The 18,420-nt window shown below is 27.1% G+C and overlaps 5 protein-coding genes across 5 annotated transcripts; 3 read left to right on the forward strand and 2 right to left on the reverse strand.

Moving 5' to 3' along the window:
• Nucleotides 1–1,163: 1,163 nt before the first annotated feature.
• On the forward strand, nt 1,164–2,149 carry OCT59_003065 (uncharacterized protein). The gene is made up of 3 exons (XM_066145369.1): nt 1,164–1,194; nt 1,265–1,416; nt 1,491–2,149. The coding sequence occupies exons 2-3, from the start codon at nt 1,271–1,273 to the stop codon at nt 1,714–1,716; spliced, it is 372 nt and encodes a 123-aa protein (XP_065996096.1). The 5' UTR covers nt 1,164–1,194; nt 1,265–1,270; the 3' UTR covers nt 1,717–2,149.
• A 674-nt stretch (nt 2,150–2,823) lies between these two features.
• OCT59_003066 (uncharacterized protein) lies at nt 2,824–4,444 on the forward strand (the record flags this gene model as incomplete). Its single annotated transcript, XM_025325098.2, has 1 exon — nt 2,824–4,444. Exon 1 carries the CDS (start codon nt 2,837–2,839, stop codon nt 4,442–4,444), a length of 1,608 nt encoding a protein of 535 aa, XP_025182930.1. The 5' UTR covers nt 2,824–2,836.
• A 2,660-nt stretch (nt 4,445–7,104) lies between these two features.
• On the forward strand, nt 7,105–8,709 carry OCT59_003067 (uncharacterized protein; the record flags this gene model as incomplete). Its single annotated transcript, XM_025325099.1, has 1 exon — nt 7,105–8,709. One exon carries the CDS (start codon nt 7,105–7,107, stop codon nt 8,707–8,709), a length of 1,605 nt encoding a protein of 534 aa, XP_025182931.1.
• A 7,816-nt stretch (nt 8,710–16,525) lies between these two features.
• On the reverse strand, nt 16,526–16,982 carry OCT59_003068 (uncharacterized protein; the record flags this gene model as incomplete). Its single annotated transcript, XM_066145370.1, has 3 exons — nt 16,526–16,654; nt 16,798–16,821; nt 16,917–16,982. The coding sequence occupies 3 exons, from the start codon at nt 16,980–16,982 to the stop codon at nt 16,526–16,528; spliced, it is 219 nt and encodes a 72-aa protein (XP_065996097.1).
• A 493-nt stretch (nt 16,983–17,475) lies between these two features.
• Nucleotides 17,476–18,373, reverse strand: OCT59_003069 (uncharacterized protein; the record flags this gene model as incomplete). The annotated part of the gene is made up of 6 exons (XM_066145371.1): nt 17,476–17,529; nt 17,613–17,767; nt 17,866–17,924; nt 18,001–18,101; nt 18,263–18,284; nt 18,360–18,373. 6 exons carry the CDS (start codon nt 18,371–18,373, stop codon nt 17,476–17,478), a joined length of 405 nt encoding a protein of 134 aa, XP_065996098.1.
• Between the last annotated feature and the right edge of the window lie 47 nt (nt 18,374–18,420).

Consider the following 18,420-nt stretch of genomic DNA (forward strand, 5'->3'; position numbering starts at 1 on the left):
ATAAACAATCAGGACTTTCATAAGTTTATCAATTATCAAGTACAGCCACTCGTTAATATATATATATACATATTTTAAATAGAAGATATATGTTGAAAATAAGCAACAAATTAAATACAGTTAAATGAACATACTGTAATTATGAAGTGTTACTCTTAGCTAACCCGCTATACATGTAGCCGTTTAAATCTTTGTCTTGGAGCCGAAATGCGGCAACATGTATATAACTCGCATTTTTATTTTAAAAAAAATTTGACGTCTAAATGGGTCAGATGATCAATTGATCAATCCAATTAGAGTTCCGCTATTCAACTATAAATATGTCAAAGTAGTTTATTTAAAATGACATAATCTTCATGCGAATACTGCGCTAGGGTTTCGTCATCGAGAATCATATCAATGAGGTAAGAAAATTTTGAATGAGAAAATTGATGTAAGTCCGTTGATTATCAATACTTAATAAGTAAATTATATAATACTAATTTATAATATCATGTGTTATTATACAGGAATAAAACCGGTTTTTTAGAATTTCGTTGATTTAGACTTTTCCATTTCCGTCCCATAATATTAATAAAGGGATGATCTTCCGGTGTTTTCATTTGGGTGCACTAACTTTATTTCATCATATCTTATTCATCCTAAGCTATGTAATTTAACGTGAGTATTCATGAATATCGTAATATCGCATTTAACTTATGGTAATTTTATCCGGGTAATTTTTATATTTCTAATGCATTACACTTTAGTTCGACGACAGATATGAAACTTTAAAATATTATTTGAGATTCACTCCAGATTCATGGGGAGTCCGTGCAAAAAAAAAACATGTTAAGTCGTTAAGGGGTCAAGAAAATTTTGAATTTATTAATTTCAGAAGGATATGCTGCTTTGTTTGCATCCAATTCATAAGTCTCATAACTTTATAAGGGATGAGATGCATACCGTCTGCCGATAACTTTAGTGGTTAATGACGTAAAAAAAAGCCATTTAAAGAACAAAACCCGTTTTTTTACCTGAATTATATTGTAAATATTTGGATAGTGTGATAATGTGATAATGTGTAACCTTGTCAATTTTGTTTTTCTATGGGAATTTTGAAGAATGGTATATAAAAAGAATTACGTTTCTGACCAAAAAAAAGAAATTTTTTTTTTTTTTTTACAAAATTGAACGACATACCGATATATTGAGGTGTGAATAATATTCGGGTATGATTATAATATTTATGATAATATATTAACTTTTAACCGAATTTTTATAGAAATAAATGGAAAAAGTAGAAAAAATAGAAAAAGTAGACGGAAAAGTTGACGTACTTATCGAATTGTGCGAATCATTGAAAAGAGATTATGAAGAAACCTTTATAGTCACGGATAATGGCACAATTAGTGCCTCAAATGATAACATTAGGAAGTATGTTTATAATAATTACTAATAATAATTCAATTTAATATAGGATTTTTCTGATAATATTTAGAATTTCTTAGAGTACAAGAATTTATAAAAACGTATAATAGTTTTTTCAGGTTCGAAGGAATTGAAGTAAACGATCTTGACTTAGAAAGTGCCGGTCATAGACAAATAAGAACTGTTAATAAAACAAAAAAAGAGATATTAAAACTATTGGGCGTAGCCAATCATATATATATAAAAGCATGTAAATTATTGGACGTCCAACCGAGCGCAAAGCATTTTTCTGCTACATTTATTTAGAATTCTTGTTGAACATTTGTATAATTCAAAATTAGTAATCAATATTTGTTTTTTTTTCTTGTATAAGCTTAGAATTTTTAATAAATGAGTGATGTAGACTTTTTATCGTTAATAATGGATGTACGTTTAAGACTTAGCGAGATCATTATTTTTTCAGTTCTTTTATTGAAAGGGTATGCATTTATAATTTACATTTTAGTTTTATTTTGTTTTATGGTTGGAAAGTATAATTATACAAATATATTATTTTCATTGAAAACTTAGGATAAGAAATGTGTATATATATTTTGACAAAAGCTTTATAGAAGTTTATATAGATTTATTTATTTGTTTGTTTGTTTTTGGTTGCTGGTAATTGTTTGGCTAAAATTCAGAAGAAAACATGTTTTTTTCTTTTATTAAAGCTTTTAAAGTAATAAACAATATATTTTCCAATAGACCAATAAATTTTGTAAAATTATTTTTATTTGATAAATTCTTTTTTTCTACCCTTTTTACCCTTTTTCTTAAAAAACTACTAGTTAATATTCTCTTTCGCATAACTCTGAACTTCCCACCTTACGTTAAGGAAAAGTTGGCCAGATTTAACGAACATTAATAACGGCATAACGGCTAGAGTTAATAGTCAATACCTATTTTAAAGGGGCGTCCTTAACGTACAGTGGGGATGTACAATTTTAACGTACAAACTGGCCTGAATTTAGGAGTTATCCACTTGCACGTGATAGCGTTAACGTTAATTCCGGCCAGTTTGTACGTTAATATCGTACACCCTCAATGTACATTAAGGAACCTCATTTAAATAAGGGGATATCCTTAAAAGGTTAACGTTAAAGCTTTTAATTCACATTCATAAAACTTTCTAGTACCTTTTCCGTACATTTTGCATAGATCCGGACCGACTGGGCCGGATGGATCTGCCAAAATAAAATAACGCTCTATAATACTAACGTATGTAAGATCACGTGATTTTTCAGGATCGTTGTAATTTTAGCTAAATGTGAATAAGTTCAATTATATGGCGGATATTTTGCAACGTTTCTCAATTTTTGGTAAATAAAATAATTTTTTTTCTTTTTTTTTTTATTTCGCTCCCTTTTTTCTTTCTCTCGCATAAATCATGACAGCATCATTTTTAATTTCAGAATGCTTGGAACAAATATTTTCAAATCTTCTTGATGAAAATCCTTCTCGTAATATTCAAAATCGTATTTCAACTAAAGATTTACATTCATGTACGTTAGTATCAAGACATTGGTGTAGAATATCAACACCATTTTTATACACTTATCCATTTCATCATTTTCGTCATTTAGCATATTTAGATTTTTATCTTGATGATGAAGCAATTTCATATTTTAAATTGATTCGTACATTATTAAATTGTATTCCTAAAATTGAAATTGAACAAATTATAACAACAAACAATAATAATAATGATAATAATAATAAAGAAATTTCTTTCATACATAATTTAACAACATTTAATTATGTAAAATTTATTCGTGGATTAATATTTGATCAATTATTATTTAATACACGTAGATTATTACATTATCAAGAAATTTGGTTTCCAACTAATAATGATAATAAGATGGAATATAATCAATATTCAATTCCAATAATATATCATTTAATAAAATTTTTATGTAAACATTGTAATAATTTAACAATATTAGAATTTCCATTTACTATACAAAATAATGGATTATTTCATAATATGATTGAATTATTAATTAATAAAGATAATAATAATGGAAGAAATAAATTAATTAATTTAAGAGATTTATATTATATTGATAATATTAATAGACATGATGATTTATTAAATCTTTATTTGGCTTTAACAAATAATGTTTGTAATCTTAATTTAATTTATCATGAAAAAATTGATTCTATAGAAAAAGCAAATTCATTATCAAAATTTATTTCATTACAAAAAAATTTACAACATATTATTTTAACTGAAGATGAATTGGCTTCATTATTTTATATATTTGATGATATTAATATTGATTATTATTATAGTATTGTATTTAATTCATTATCAACTCAAAGTAAAAGTTTAAAAATATTAGAATTTATTAATTTATCATTTAATGAAATAAATGAAACTGCTTTAAATTCATTATGTTTACTTAATAATATTAGAGAATTAAAATTATATGAATGTGATTGGATAAATGATAATTTATGTTCTTGGGCAAATAATTTAAAAAATCTTGAAATACTTGAATATGTATTAAATTATAGTAGAGTTCTTCCTGTGAATTTCTTAATTCAATTAATTAAACTTTCTTTTAAAAATTTAATTAAATTAATATTATATTATAAAAGAGAACAAGATCAAGGTTTTCAATTAATTAATCATATTTCTTTATATTCTCATTCATTATTACATTTAGAATTACCAAAAATTTTTCCAAATGAATTGATTTCCATATTTAAATCATGTAATAAATTAGTTTATTTAAGTGCTATATTATCAGATCATAATTCATGGGATGAACATTTTAGAATTTTGGGTAAATTTATTCCTAAAAAATTACAAAAAATTCGTTTTAAAAAGATGGATCATTTTGTATTTAGTAGTAATGAATTAAAATGTTTCCTTGAAGAATGTGTAAAAAGTAATAGTAAATTAAAATATTTAGAAATTAGTGGGAAATGTAGTGTTAAACAAGAATATTTTAATGTTGCTAATCAATTTGAAATTCATTTAATTTAAAATTTTAGATTCTTGGTAAAATAGTATGCAAATAATAGAAAAATAAATATTAACAATTGACATTTGAATTGACATTTGTTAACAAAAAGTTTTAATACATAACAATTTTAATGTTACTATAGATTATTAAAGTTCATTTGTTAACACAATATACTGTATGTACAGCTAAAACATTTCTATACCTAACCCATTAACTTCATTCAAAGGTCAGGAATACTATTACAGGATGAAATAATAATATCACATTATTAAGAAATATTTTCCATAATGATGGTCATCATCATAACATAGTTGAAACCATCTTTTTATTGTCCACACTCCACATATACAGTGCTAGCAAAAAGCAATCGGAATTGCAAAAAAAGTAACCAGTGATTGAAATTGCTTCAAATTTTACAGATTTGTTGCCAAATGGGTTAATATTAAGTGTATAAAATTTCAGCTTTTCCTTGTATCACAATTAATTTTTTTTTTTCAAAAAAAACCATTAAAAATTTAAGCTAATAAAGATTTAATATTGCTCTTAGTCATTAACAATCAACATGTATAAATTCACAATGAAAAATTATAAACATAAAAATACATCTTTAATTGATTTATTAAAAAAATTTGGTTGTTACTTAATTAGTTAGGTTTTCTATAAATTGATATTAATGTTGCTTTTAATCATTAAAAATAAAATAAATTTTAGAATTTAGATATATTACAACTTATTTTAATTGAAATATTTTGAATATTATTAAACTAACATTAAAAAGACTTTATTATAATCCTTTATAATTATTTTAATTTTAATTTTTGAATTTTAGTTCTTTTTACTAAAATTAAGGGTTTAGATTGCGATCAGTTAAGTAAAGAACTTTGATCTCAATTTTCTCAATAACCAACAAATAAGAAAGTGTCAAATTTTTTTTAATAAATTAACTTGATGTAAACTTTAATTTAAAAACATTCAACCTTTTAATGAATTGCAATTTGAATGCTATAATCAGAATTTTCAGATTTTTTATAGGTTAAATATTTTACAATTTTTTTTAAAATCAATTGTGAGACAAAGAAATAAGATAAAAGGCTGATAATTTATATACATATTAGTGACATATTTTGCAACAAATCTACAAAATTTGAAGCAATTTTAATCATTGGCTTCTCATTTATCGCATTTTTTGCAATTCCGATTACTTTTTGCTAGCACTGTATAATTTATTATATACGTCCCATAAACCTAAAGCTGTAATACAAATAAATTTTAATTTTTGTCGATTTGAGTTGGATTTTTGTGTTTAATTAATTTGCTTCATAAATCCATTTCGTTGAACCTAATCCTGTAGCAAAGATTACGAGATGATGAAATGAAACGAGTGATATTACTTGCTCTCCATCGTTAAGATTCCTTTTTGTCATAGTTAAATTGAGTGCGGCGGATTTTCAATACCAGGCGTCAATTATGCGTGTCGCTCTTATGAAAAGTTTCTGCGTACAGCAAATTTTCCCGCCACCTGATCCCGTCCCTATATTTATTGTAAATAAAATTTCAGACTTCATCATTTATAATACCTTTTTTTGCTTTTCGTCACCAACTAACCCTAGATGCGACTAGCAAATATAAGTACATAATAAATATACAGCCAAATTTAGGCAATCCAATCTGATAACATAGTTATGAACAAAAAAATATCAAATTGTATGCAAATCAAACATTACTCCGCCTAATGATGGCGACGCATCAGTGAATTCTACCCCAATATATATATTTCTGGGTTCTGTCACAGGTTCATGATGAAAACTTTTTTCGCGTTAACCAGTTCCTCCAGAAATAGCGCAAAAATATCACCGTTTTTGAATTAGTGTAATCAATTGATTTTTCGATACCAAAATATAAACCAACACCAAAAAAAGATAAAATCACAAAAATAAATATATATATAAATTCGTTTCATACGATAAATTTATTAAGGAAAAATAATATACTATAGTATATAAAAAATTAAAATCTAGTTTCGTTAGATTATTATAAAAAGTAAAAATATTCTTTAAAAAATGAATTTCCCCCTTAATATTATATTATTAAATCTTACAAAGTAAAAACTAACAACAAGAAAATATGAGCGAGCCATTAAAGAAGTTAATAAACTTTTTTAAATGATTATACTCTAAAGATTACAAATTTAAGTTAGAATTCGGTGATTATTAAAAAAAAAAATACAAATACAAATTTACCAAAAAAGCTACAAAATAATTATTAATAAATCTACTCATTCTAATCGACAATATTTTAGAGAAAATTTACATTGGAATTGAAAATAGGAATCTCAAACTCATTTCATCTTTGAAAAATACTTTCATATAAAATACTCACTGAAAAATAAACTTTAAGTTATAAACCGTGAGAAATTTTCTACTAGTACGTACTTTATATCGCACTAATTTTGATCGTTGATCAAATCTTAACCAAAATAGAACTGGCTAAATTATGAAAAACCTTCCGTATAAAGTAACTTCGGGCCATACTTCGGACACTAATCTTATTTTGAGTACACAAAAACATGAATATATCCAAATGCGTGAAACCCCCTAAATGATTGACCGCATTTTTATTAATTTCAAAAACTTTTTTTTTTTAATTCAACGATTTTATTTACTTTCTCCTTTTTAAAACCATGGCAGCATCATTTTTAATTTCAGACTGTCTAGAAACAATTTTTTCAACCTTACTTGTCAAAAATCCGATTAATTACACTTATTGTTATATATCAACTAAAGATATATATTCCTGTACGTTAGTTTCAAAACATTGGTGTAAAATCTCAACGCCATACTTATACGCTTATCCATTTCATTATTTCGCTTATTCAAAGTCTCATTGGAACTACTATTATGAAGAAAACCCATCTTATTATAAACTAATTCGTACTTTATTAAGTTGCATTCCTAAATCTGAAATTGAACAAATTTTAATTTCAAATTCTTTTAATATACAAAAGTTATTACCCTCATATATTTCAGCAACTTTTAATTATATTGCTTTTATTCATGGTATAATTTTTGATAAAATATTATTAAATATAAATTCAGAGAAAGTAACTGATAATCAAAAAATATGGTTACCTCCTTATATTATTATAAATGATTTTCAATTCTCAGAAATATCAATTCCAATTATGAAATATTTTGTAGAATACTTGTGCAAACATTGTGATAATTTAACAACGTTGGATTTTCCATTTGCAATATCAAATGATGATTTATCTGATAATATAATTAACTTGTTAACTTTTAATTATGATAATGGAATAAATAAGTTAACTAATTTAAAAGAATTAAGTTGTGTTTATAACGAAGTTTTTAACGAAGATATAAATAAAGATAGTGGAAAATTACCAAAGGATATTTATTTGGCTCTTTCAAATAACATTTGTAATCTAAATTTACTATATAATGAAAGTATGGGACCTCCTTTTGCAAATTCATTATCCAAATTTATTTCTTTACAAAAAAATTTGCAATATATTATATTATCAGAAACAAAATATAGTTCAATCTTTTGTGATTATTTTGCTCCTTATAAATATAATGTTAGTTTTAATTCATTATCAACACAAAGTAAAAGTTTGCAAGTATTAGATTTTAGGTATTTCGACTTTTCTGGAATAAATGAGGAGGCCTTAAACTCATTATTTTTACTTAAAAATATCAAAAAATTAAAATTAAATAATTGTAAAATATATTATAATTTAAATTATTGGGCAAAAAATTTAACAAAACTCGAAGTTCTTGAATTTTATGATAATGATATTTCACTTAACTCAGCAAAATTTTTAACTCAATTATTTCAATCTTCTCCCAACACTTTAACTAAATTAATATTGAATTATAATAAAATAAACGCCAAACATAGCAGTAAATTAACACAACAAATCCCACTTTATTTACACTCATTAATTCATTTAGAACTTCGTATTATTACTATAGATCAATTAATTAACATATTTAAATCATGTATTGAATTAACTTATCTTAATGTAGCATTAAGTGGTAAAAAAAATTTCAAAGATTTAGGTAAATTTATTCCTAAAAGTTTACAAAAAATTCGTTTTGGAAATTTATTGTTTAAAAGTAATGAATTGAAATTCTTTCTTGAAGAGTGTGTAAATAATGATAGCAAGTTAAAATATATAGAGATAGTAAACTGTGCGATTAAAGATAAGTATTTTGATGTTGTTAAAGAATTTGATGTGAAGCTAATTAAAGTATCAACATCATAAGGATCACGGATTATTAGTTGTTTTTCGCAAGAATTTGTACGACTGTATTATTAAAAATGCAATAAAATCAGTTGTTTTTTTTTTTGAACTTGTAATATATTTATTATGAAAGTAAAATGTTGGACTTATAAGAGTCTAGACCAGTAATTAACGAGATTGCTACTAACATTAATACAGTAATGTTGATGCCCCTAGAATATTCTTAATTTCGATACGTTTAATAATAAGCGAATCGGTCTTGATGCTACGATTTAAGATAAAAAAAGTAATTGAAAACGTACGTAGCATCACGTCTAAATTATTATCGCACTTTTCAAAATTGTGCTACCCCCTATAGATCATCTAATAAAAAAATTATTAGATTACAGGACAATTACCGGACAAAAATTGGACAATGTTGTCCTGTAATCGACCTGTAATCGTCCTGCAATCATAATCACTCAATCATCACAACGTACACAGAATTCTGAAAACTGCGATAAAAAAATTATATCTCATGAAATTAATAATTTTTACTCACAAATTTTTCAAAAAAAAATTGACCATCTTGTTTTTGCAAGATTTACTATGTTAAAACCGTAGCCGCGTAACGATCTTCGAATTACTGTAATCAGTGTAAACAGGAAAAATAAAATAAAAAAAAAAATGGAATTTTTTTAAAAACCCACGTCCACGAAAATGGAAAATAATAATTTTATTACATTTTTGGATGGAGATTAGAGTACAACTTGAAAATCTTAATTTCGGAACAGAAATTCCTCGGCAAGTATTCAACTTTTTTGAAATTTTGTGTAACAAAAGTTTTTAATCGCACCTTCTGTTAATAAAATTTATTGTTTTTAGAAAAATCCATTTTTTTTTTATTTTATTTTACTTTTACTTTTTTATACTGTTTATTATAATTCGAAAAACGGCAATAATAAATACGCAATACCGATGCAGATATGAAATTTTTAAAGCGGAACAATAAATTTATTTAAAAGTAAATCTTACATATTTACAAGTAAAATTTGATGACATTTCACACTTTAGTATAAGGATAAAGGGGAAAATTAGGGTAAGGGAAGGAAATTATGGTAAGGGAAAGATCAGGTTAAGGGAAGGAAATTAGAATAAGGGAAGAGGATTAGGGAAGAGATTGACAAGGAGTAAAAATGTCGAAATTGGAAATTCAATCTATTACAAATCAATGATTGATGCAACTTTCCACCAAACGCTCCTAAATTACTTAAATACATAAGACTCCTTTTTACTCGGAAATATAAAAATAAAAATAAAATATTGTATTTACTATGCTTATCATTTATACATCGAAAGGGTATAAACATCATTAAAACGATAATTTTTTTATTCGTCATTTACGAAGTATAAATGTTATACTAACACTTGTTATTAAGGTATAAACATCATTAAAACGATAATTTTTTATACGTCATTTACGAAGTATAAATGTTATACTAACACTTGTTATTAAGGTATAAACATCATTAAAACGACTTTTTTTCTTAAGTCATTTACGAAGTATAAATTTATACTAACACTTGTTATTAAGGTATAAACATCATTAAAACGACTTTTTCTTAAGTCATTTCTAAGTTGCTTCCTATGCTTGTATGGATCAAAGTTTACAATTTTGATCCTTTTTTTTTTCATTTTTAAATTGAACATTAAAACGTCATTTCTAACGAAGTACAAATGTGCTGTGCCACGGAGATGTCGAATTTTCTGATGTTTTCAAATCTTAAGTCGACTAATAAATTAGGTCTATTAAGGATTAATTCAATTATCCCTCTATTGATTTCATTATGTTGATAATGACAATAAGTCCTTGCAATGACAAAATTATCATTTCCAAGATAATAAAGGAATAATTTATAAGGAAAATCAAGTAAGAATTTGCAAATGTAGATTGAAAATTGTTTTAATAAATATTTTGAATTTAACATTTTTAACTGCGAATTTATACGTATCCCAATGCTTGTTTCAGACCTATATTTATATATTTTCGAATTTGGACGTGTAACAATCATGATAGGCTTTTAAATGAGAATATTTACGGTTAAATTGATGATCCAGATCCTTTCAGATATCATGTAACGATGCATACAATACCGCAGTATGTTGTCAGATAAGCATAAATTAAGAAATAATTTCTTAATAAGGATACTATCACAGGGACTTTCAAATACGTCTACAAAATTTTTTTTTTTTTTTTTACTACGAATTTCACGTACTAATTTTTTTATATAAACTATTAGATTGAATTTTATTATTCGAGCCTACTTTTTTTTTCGAACGAATTCGTCTTTTCTAATTTATGAATATTCAATATTAAATTTTTTTGGCCTATAACAAAAAATTTCACGAGAGTGGAATTTTTCGTTTGCGTGCTGACTAAAAATGTCATTTCATTCAAACTTATTAATGACTCATTCATTGTTCTACATAAGTACATTTAGCCTAATGACAATTAATAATATTCATATTATTTTATTTAAGGTTAGTCTATTTGTAATAAACTACCATTTATAACGGCAATAAATAATTTTATTAATTTCAGATTAATTATTTTGGTAAAACCCCTGGTTTCATAGAATGTTTGCGACGCACAATGAATTTGTATGATTTTATTAGATTGAGATTGTGTGTACTACAGGATTATTATTTGATGCCATATGATACGTAAGTACAAATTATTATTTCGGTAATATCAAATTTCATATCTTAAGTTACATGTAAACACCTTCATCCGGACGAGGATGTGAATAACCCTATAAAAAATTTTTATCCGAATATTTCCATTATTTCTCCGTGTCTTCCGTAAAAATTCCGTGAAAATGATACATTCACGGATATCCGTGTTAGCGAGATGAAAATTTCCATGATTTAAGGTTATAAATTCCATGAAAATGATACATTCACGGAAAAAACATGGAAAGATAAAACACGGATCAGATTTTTTACAGGGTAAACAAATAAGAAAATTTTCATTCTTTAAAAATAACACAGTTCCAATTATATATATATAGTGCATGAAACAAATGTTAAATACGTACTTTATTAACATGGTAAAAAAAAATATTCCGCTAGGATCTTCTGACTTCTTTCTGCCAAATACTCGGAGGTATCTTGCAATAACGATAATAAATCCACAACTAGAATGAAACATTCCAAAGAAACGGAACTATCCATATTTATAAACTTCTATCTTTGTGCCGCACCATGAAGCGAAGCCATATTTGCGATAATGTATACTCAAGTAGAGTAATTCCAGCCAGAGTTATGTAATTACGTTCTGAAGAGACGCGTGCAACGGCTATTAAGATATTGTAACATTAGTAATTTAACGACTTTAACGTTTTTTCTTCATTTAATTAATGTGTTTTGTATGAAAAAATTTAAGATTATAGATTCTTAATACTCTTTGAGATCGGTCAAAGGCCAAAATGGGATAGGTTCTGACACGAGTCAAAAATACCAAAATTGATTGTAGATATACCGTTTAATTTATACTGTATATATATATAAAATTATATCTAGTATAATAAATTATATAAATCGTATTTCTTATTAGAACTTTTATTTCAATTTATTCCTTTTATCCTATAATTTGTAGTTTAGCACTTTTCTACTTTGATATGCAATTATTAATTTTTAATTCCATGAGTTCTTACCTTAACACATCATGAAAAATTAATCCAATAACATGTTTAAATTCCAGATCCTTTGTCTCTCCAGTTTCTTCTAATTTTTCTTAAAAGACATCAGATTTATCAAAAGTTTAAAGATTCACACAAGAATTACATCTACTAGAATCCTTTATTATTCGCCTCATTCTGTTATCATGCTATCAATCCAGAACCCGATAGAGAAATTCCCCATTTGCCACATCCTGTAAACACTAGAAAACATTTAACACTTTTTCTTTCTTATGCTTGGTTTATGAATTGTACTCAGGTCTCAGTCTAATAATATGAAATAATACAATAATAAAAATAACTTTATTAAATCCAAAATAATTTCGGATGTTTATAAAGTTTCATTCTCTAATGCTATATTTTTGTCTTTTTGCCAAAAAAAAACCTGTAACTTTCATGCTTAGAGTTAAAACTTATTGAGTATACAATACTTCCAGCATTTCTTCACCAACAACTTCAAGCTGAGAAGCTTAGTTGAGTTTCACATTTATAATTTCTTTTGATGATAGCATTACTGCTTGTAAGGTTGTTACATTGTTATATAATATTGCACGAACATATAAAAAAATATTACTAACGATATTAATACTGTTTTAAAACTGTGTTTCTTTTTTTCTTGTATCTTAATATCTTACAATTTGCAAAAAAAACTAGTTAATGTCGAATGCACGTGCCGTTATAATATACTGTATGCCTCATATTTCGCGAATTTTTCTCAATTATTTGAGATCACATGTCAATTCGGAATACCATAGACTCTCTCTCTATTTCAATTGGTATAATATTGAGTACGTAGCATAGAGTAAAATCGTTCTCAATCGTCTCATTCAATTTGAGCAGAATCAGCAGATAGTGATTTCATTGTGCTCAATTATTGCAATCAAATAACAGGATTGAGCATGCCTTCTTTATTGTTTGACATAAATTTTAAGCAACGGATTTTTCTATAATGATAACTTGAAAAGGCAATGCATATTTGTATCAAATTCTCTAATTTATTTTAAAATTTTCTTGCATTATTCGTTATAATAAAAATAAATAAATCGAATTGATGATATTAATTGGAGATCGTTAAAAAAGAAAGGTAATTTTATCTCCTTTGCTATTCATCAAAATAAAAAACTCACTGAAACTCTGAAACTCTCCGGGTCCCCTTCCCTTTCGTTTTCCCATTACCCTTTCGTTCTCCTCTCCCCTTTCGTTTCGTTCCTCTTTCTCCCATTTCCTTTCATCCCTAGTCCAAAAATCATTGTTGTATATAATCACATGCTAACAAACATCTGGGCCATCAAGATTTCATCTCTCAAATTTTACCATTTAATTCGTCAAAATTAAAGCAACATGGATAATCCAACGAAAGATTTGTTTCATATAAAATTCTTACCAAATGACTTGTAAATAAAGGAGTTAGAGGAATTAGAATTTTAATATTTCTTGAATTTGTCCCAGAGCAATAAAAAAACTGACAAAGATACTTTTAATGATGTAGCAAAACTACAAACAACAACAGAAACAGAAACCATAATTTTTTATGTAGTAATAATTAATTTACAAAATATTCTCATGGACATAAGTTTATTATTTCCCAATAACAATATCCAGTTATGATGGTTAAATTCATACATTTTTCTATGTAAATAATCAAGTATTATTCTCGTTAAAAGTCACGTGAAGAGTCTGTTTCACAAACAAATCACGTGTTACTGATTCTTTCATGTTCAGTTCGTTATATAATGGCAGCATGGACCCAGGTAAGTGAGATAACAGAATTTATCAGGCATTAAAATATGATCGAAAAAGTATGCCTTGGGTTGATAACTTTATTCTTCTTTTTTTCTGATTGAGCTTGAAAAAACAAAGCAAGGGATCCGAGAAAAGTATATACAGTATATCACAGGAGGTCTTTAATATGAAGGTATTTCATTATAAATAATTGCACAGAAAAAGTAAAAAAGGGGGGTTGAGCCGTGGATTAGTTGCAACATTTCACCAAGTGATAGAAATAAATTTACAAATTTTGTTGTGGTCTTATGTTATGTAATCAGGCCCAAATTTCATAGTGCAGATAATGACCCGGGTTATTACAATAAGAAAAAAGTTAAGTTTCATAATTAATATAACAAAAACACTTGGTATGTTTTATTTTAACAAACTGCAATTCTAAGATCTAACTCTACTATAGTAAAATAAAATGATTTAACCTCACATAAATTTACAAAATAGCATGAAGTTTACGCAAAATAAAGTTAAGTTTGACCCATAGAATTTATAAGACACATTATTTGGATGTCCACTTCAGTCATTATTTCCTAACACGCGAGCGAGACCATTTTGTAAGACTTTCTCTTTTTTTCATCTGATAGTTCTTTTACTATACTATTACTAGCATTAGAAAATGACAAACAGACAATCTTTTCCATATCATCTATTCCAACTTCAATGTTCTCTATCTCAGTTTTCTTATATTTCACGAAAGGGGTACATAGTAGGATAAATAAAATTGATCCTCAAAGTATCAGAAACTTGATCATAAACTGGATTGAATGTGAGGCCAATTCAATAGACTTGATGCTCCATTCATGTTAACTGCTACTATTTTGCCATCATGAGTATAAGATATTCGGTAGCTTCTCTACGATCCCCGGTCCAAGTTATCGGTATCTTTATAATAAGTGAAAGCTATGTCTGGCCTTAAACCATGAAACAGATTGAATATGATTGCTTAAATGTAATTTATAAATTCAAATAACAAACTTACCAGACTGTAAGTTTACTAACATCATTATTGGACCTAGTTGGTTCAGTTCCATTTACTTTTTTTGTACTCTATAATTACGTAAATAAATAAACAAAAAAAAACCACAACGACCATAACCAATAGGTGAAAGGGACGAGGAAAGGAAGGTCTCGGAAGTGAAGCAAACACAAAATATATATATATATATACAAACTACTCACATTTGCTTGCATCATCTATGATAATAAGCACAATAAGGAATAATACATTTCTTTTGTTTCTTCCGTCAACTGTCGGAAAATTATATGTACTTCTTCCAATACTTTTCCTTTATAATAAGATAACCCTTTTACTTATTTTATAATATCAATAGAGGTCCTTATCCCAATATCTTATGTGAAGCAGGATAATAGGTTATTATAAGCCGGGATTTTGTGTAATATGACTACACGAAGCACTTGGTCATTTCGATTTCTGTTGAATTATCGCCCCTAACACCGTTGGGTTGAAGAATTGTTTTCTAAAAATGAAATTAGAACGCTTTCGACGTCTTCTGGATTATATTGCGACCTATTGACGTATGTATGTTCCTTGGCCCTGTCTGACCAACTGAATTTTAAAAATGTGTCTTCAAGAACTTTAGACCACCTGATGTTATCTAACGGTTGGTCCTTGAAATGTTTCTTTTTGTTCCAGAAAATATGTATGAATTAATTATTTGTGACAAATAATTTGTGGGTTAAATGTAATGTTTTTATTTTCTTATAGCATTGATATTATTAAACTGACTCTTTCTATCATAAATATACACCATGGCTTATAAGATAGACTATTGATAGACTCCTGAGTGGTACAGCAAATGATATAGATACTTAAAACATTTAAGAATCGCAACCTATACTATAACGAGTAATAATAAAACCATAAAAACCGTATTAATCATTTTTTCTCGCGTCTGATAAATTACTATGCTTATTGATTTTTTTAAGTAATTTTAGAGGCATACCACCTCGGGTAGTACAAGTCGATTGCAGGAGTTTCCAGGTCGGTAAATCTTATAGATCTATTCCTTTTGTTCTGAATATTTCTTCCTTTCCAAATTTTATTCGAAATATCCTTTAATATCATTTCATTGATTTTTTCTAAAATGGCTCCCAATTCCACATTCTAATTTTTTGTTGTATCCTCATTTCATTAGATGCGTTTGCATATAATCTCTATACTCTCGTAATATATTCTCGTTCATACAGATTAGCTAGTAAATTAGTTGCTGATGTATTATATTCTTGTTTCCAGATGCACTTTTAATTGCAATAAATCAGTTCGGGTGTTGTTGCACGGTGGTTATCATATTATGGTGGAGAGTTCTGACGAACTTGTTTCATAGTGAAGAGAATGTTGTTGTAGTGTGTTGAATTTTCCACAAGAGAAGGTAGAACTTCAAGTTGTGCGATCTGGATGAATCCTTCAGCCAGATATCTGCGGTCAAGATGATGAGTGAAGTATATTCCTGTTAGAATTTTTTTTTTTTGTTAGAGTCTGTAAAAAATATTATCAGATGTTTACTAAGGTATACAATCTATATGTTTTATCGTTACAAGCGATATTTTCGATATTTTGATGATAATTAGTATATTGACAAAGGTTTCTTACCGGAGGTTGTTCTATAGACAAAGTCTACGCAGAGATGTTATTTTGCATATACGGGATATGGATAAAAAAATATTTACTCTAGTTATCATCATATATTATAGAATACGATGAAAATATACCAGAGATTTTCTTTGGTTCAACGAAACGAGTAATAATATTTTTTTAACAAAAAATATATCGTTCATTACTATATTCAACTTTCGCCCTCTCGAGTTTTCAATAATAAAAAATATTAATTATTTTTAATCATTCCCCAAAATTATATACTCTTAAAACTAACAAGTTTTCATGTAGATCGTATCTGATCCATTGTAATTCTGCATCGGCAAAACTATAGGGTATGTCCTCTATCATTAATCATTTTCGTACATGTAGTAAGTATCTTATAATATATATATTTATATTCTTTGAGCCGTATTTTCTGTTATTATTTTTTAACTGATTCTTTACTTTATCCTTGTAGTCGAGTTCATGTTATTGTTTCTCGCTAAACACACGATTTCTATAAAATGGAATGGATCGATTCTAGAAGTAGTTGATATTAATCAGTAACATTCATATGATGGGACATAAACTCTACTCCATAATAATGTTATGAATATATCTTTACTAGCATCGCTTTTTCCCAACTGCTGTCTCTATTATGGTTTTTAATAAAATATTAAATATCTGTCGTTCTTATGTCTCTACGTGTATACGTGTAACTAACACTTCCGCTACACTTGAATCAATCTTTTTTTGGTATCAAAACGAATATGGATTTGAAAAACGAAATAAATTTAGACAAATTAAAAATGATTACATCTTTAACTCACATCTGCAAATCGCATCATTGAATCAACAAAGGATTCGTCAAACTCTGGCAGCTTTCTTATTTCACAGCGTATTTCTTTCCATTCTTCAACTGTAAATTGTGCCTCTGCCTCCCGATCATTCAAATCAATGATCCACGAATGTATGAGTGATTCAGCTGATAATATATTGCAATGCTCAAAGATAATTTCCTCGACACATGTTCCGGATGATAGAATCCATTTATGAGTCTTATTCATTTTGCATAGGATTTACCAAAACACTTGAACTGTGAAGATGTCAGCAATGGTGAAGGATTCTGATCCTCATCATCACTTGTAATATGAATAGAAGAGCCTAAGAGAAAAAAATCAAAGAAAAAATCAAAGAAAAAGAATTATTATATGTTACCTTGCCACATAATCTGAATCTTCCTCCTCCTCAGGTAGCACATAATCTGAGTCATCATCCTCCTCAGATATAGAAATGGAGTCTTGTACTTTAGACTCGGCCTAGAAAAGAATCTCACCGATTAGCAATTTTTCAGTCTTTTAATTGCTATGAAAATATACCCGGAATACTTCTCTAAGTGCTTTTCTTTAGCGTGCTCCGCTAATCTATAATACATATCTTTGGTATCTTCCGGTTCGTTTTGCCACATTTTACCGACTACTTTTGATATCTCAGCTTCCGTTCTTTTAGAAAATACGTCGTTATGCTCTGCTTTCTTCTCTCTTCTGTAAATTATGAAAGCATTCGGGGGGCCATACCTTGTCCGCCTCATTGCCTGCTTCGTTGACAATGCTTATGATTTCTGACTTCTGACATTTC

This window comes from Rhizophagus irregularis, chromosome 11, assembly GCF_026210795.1.
Source record: "Rhizophagus irregularis chromosome 11, complete sequence".
In the NCBI taxonomy this organism is placed as follows: domain Eukaryota; kingdom Fungi; phylum Glomeromycota; class Glomeromycetes; order Glomerales; family Glomeraceae; genus Rhizophagus; species Rhizophagus irregularis.

What these genes read in the sequence shown, in the direction of transcription:
- OCT59_003065 (XM_066145369.1), top strand. Translation starts at nt 1,271, where the DNA reads ATGGAAAAAGTAGAAAAAATAGAAAAAGTAGACGGAAAAGTTGACGTA. An exon ending in TCAAATGATAACATTAGGAA is followed by an intron (nt 1,417 to 1,490) that starts GTATGTTTATAA and finishes AGAATTTCTTAG; the next exon opens with AGTACAAGAATTTATAAAAA.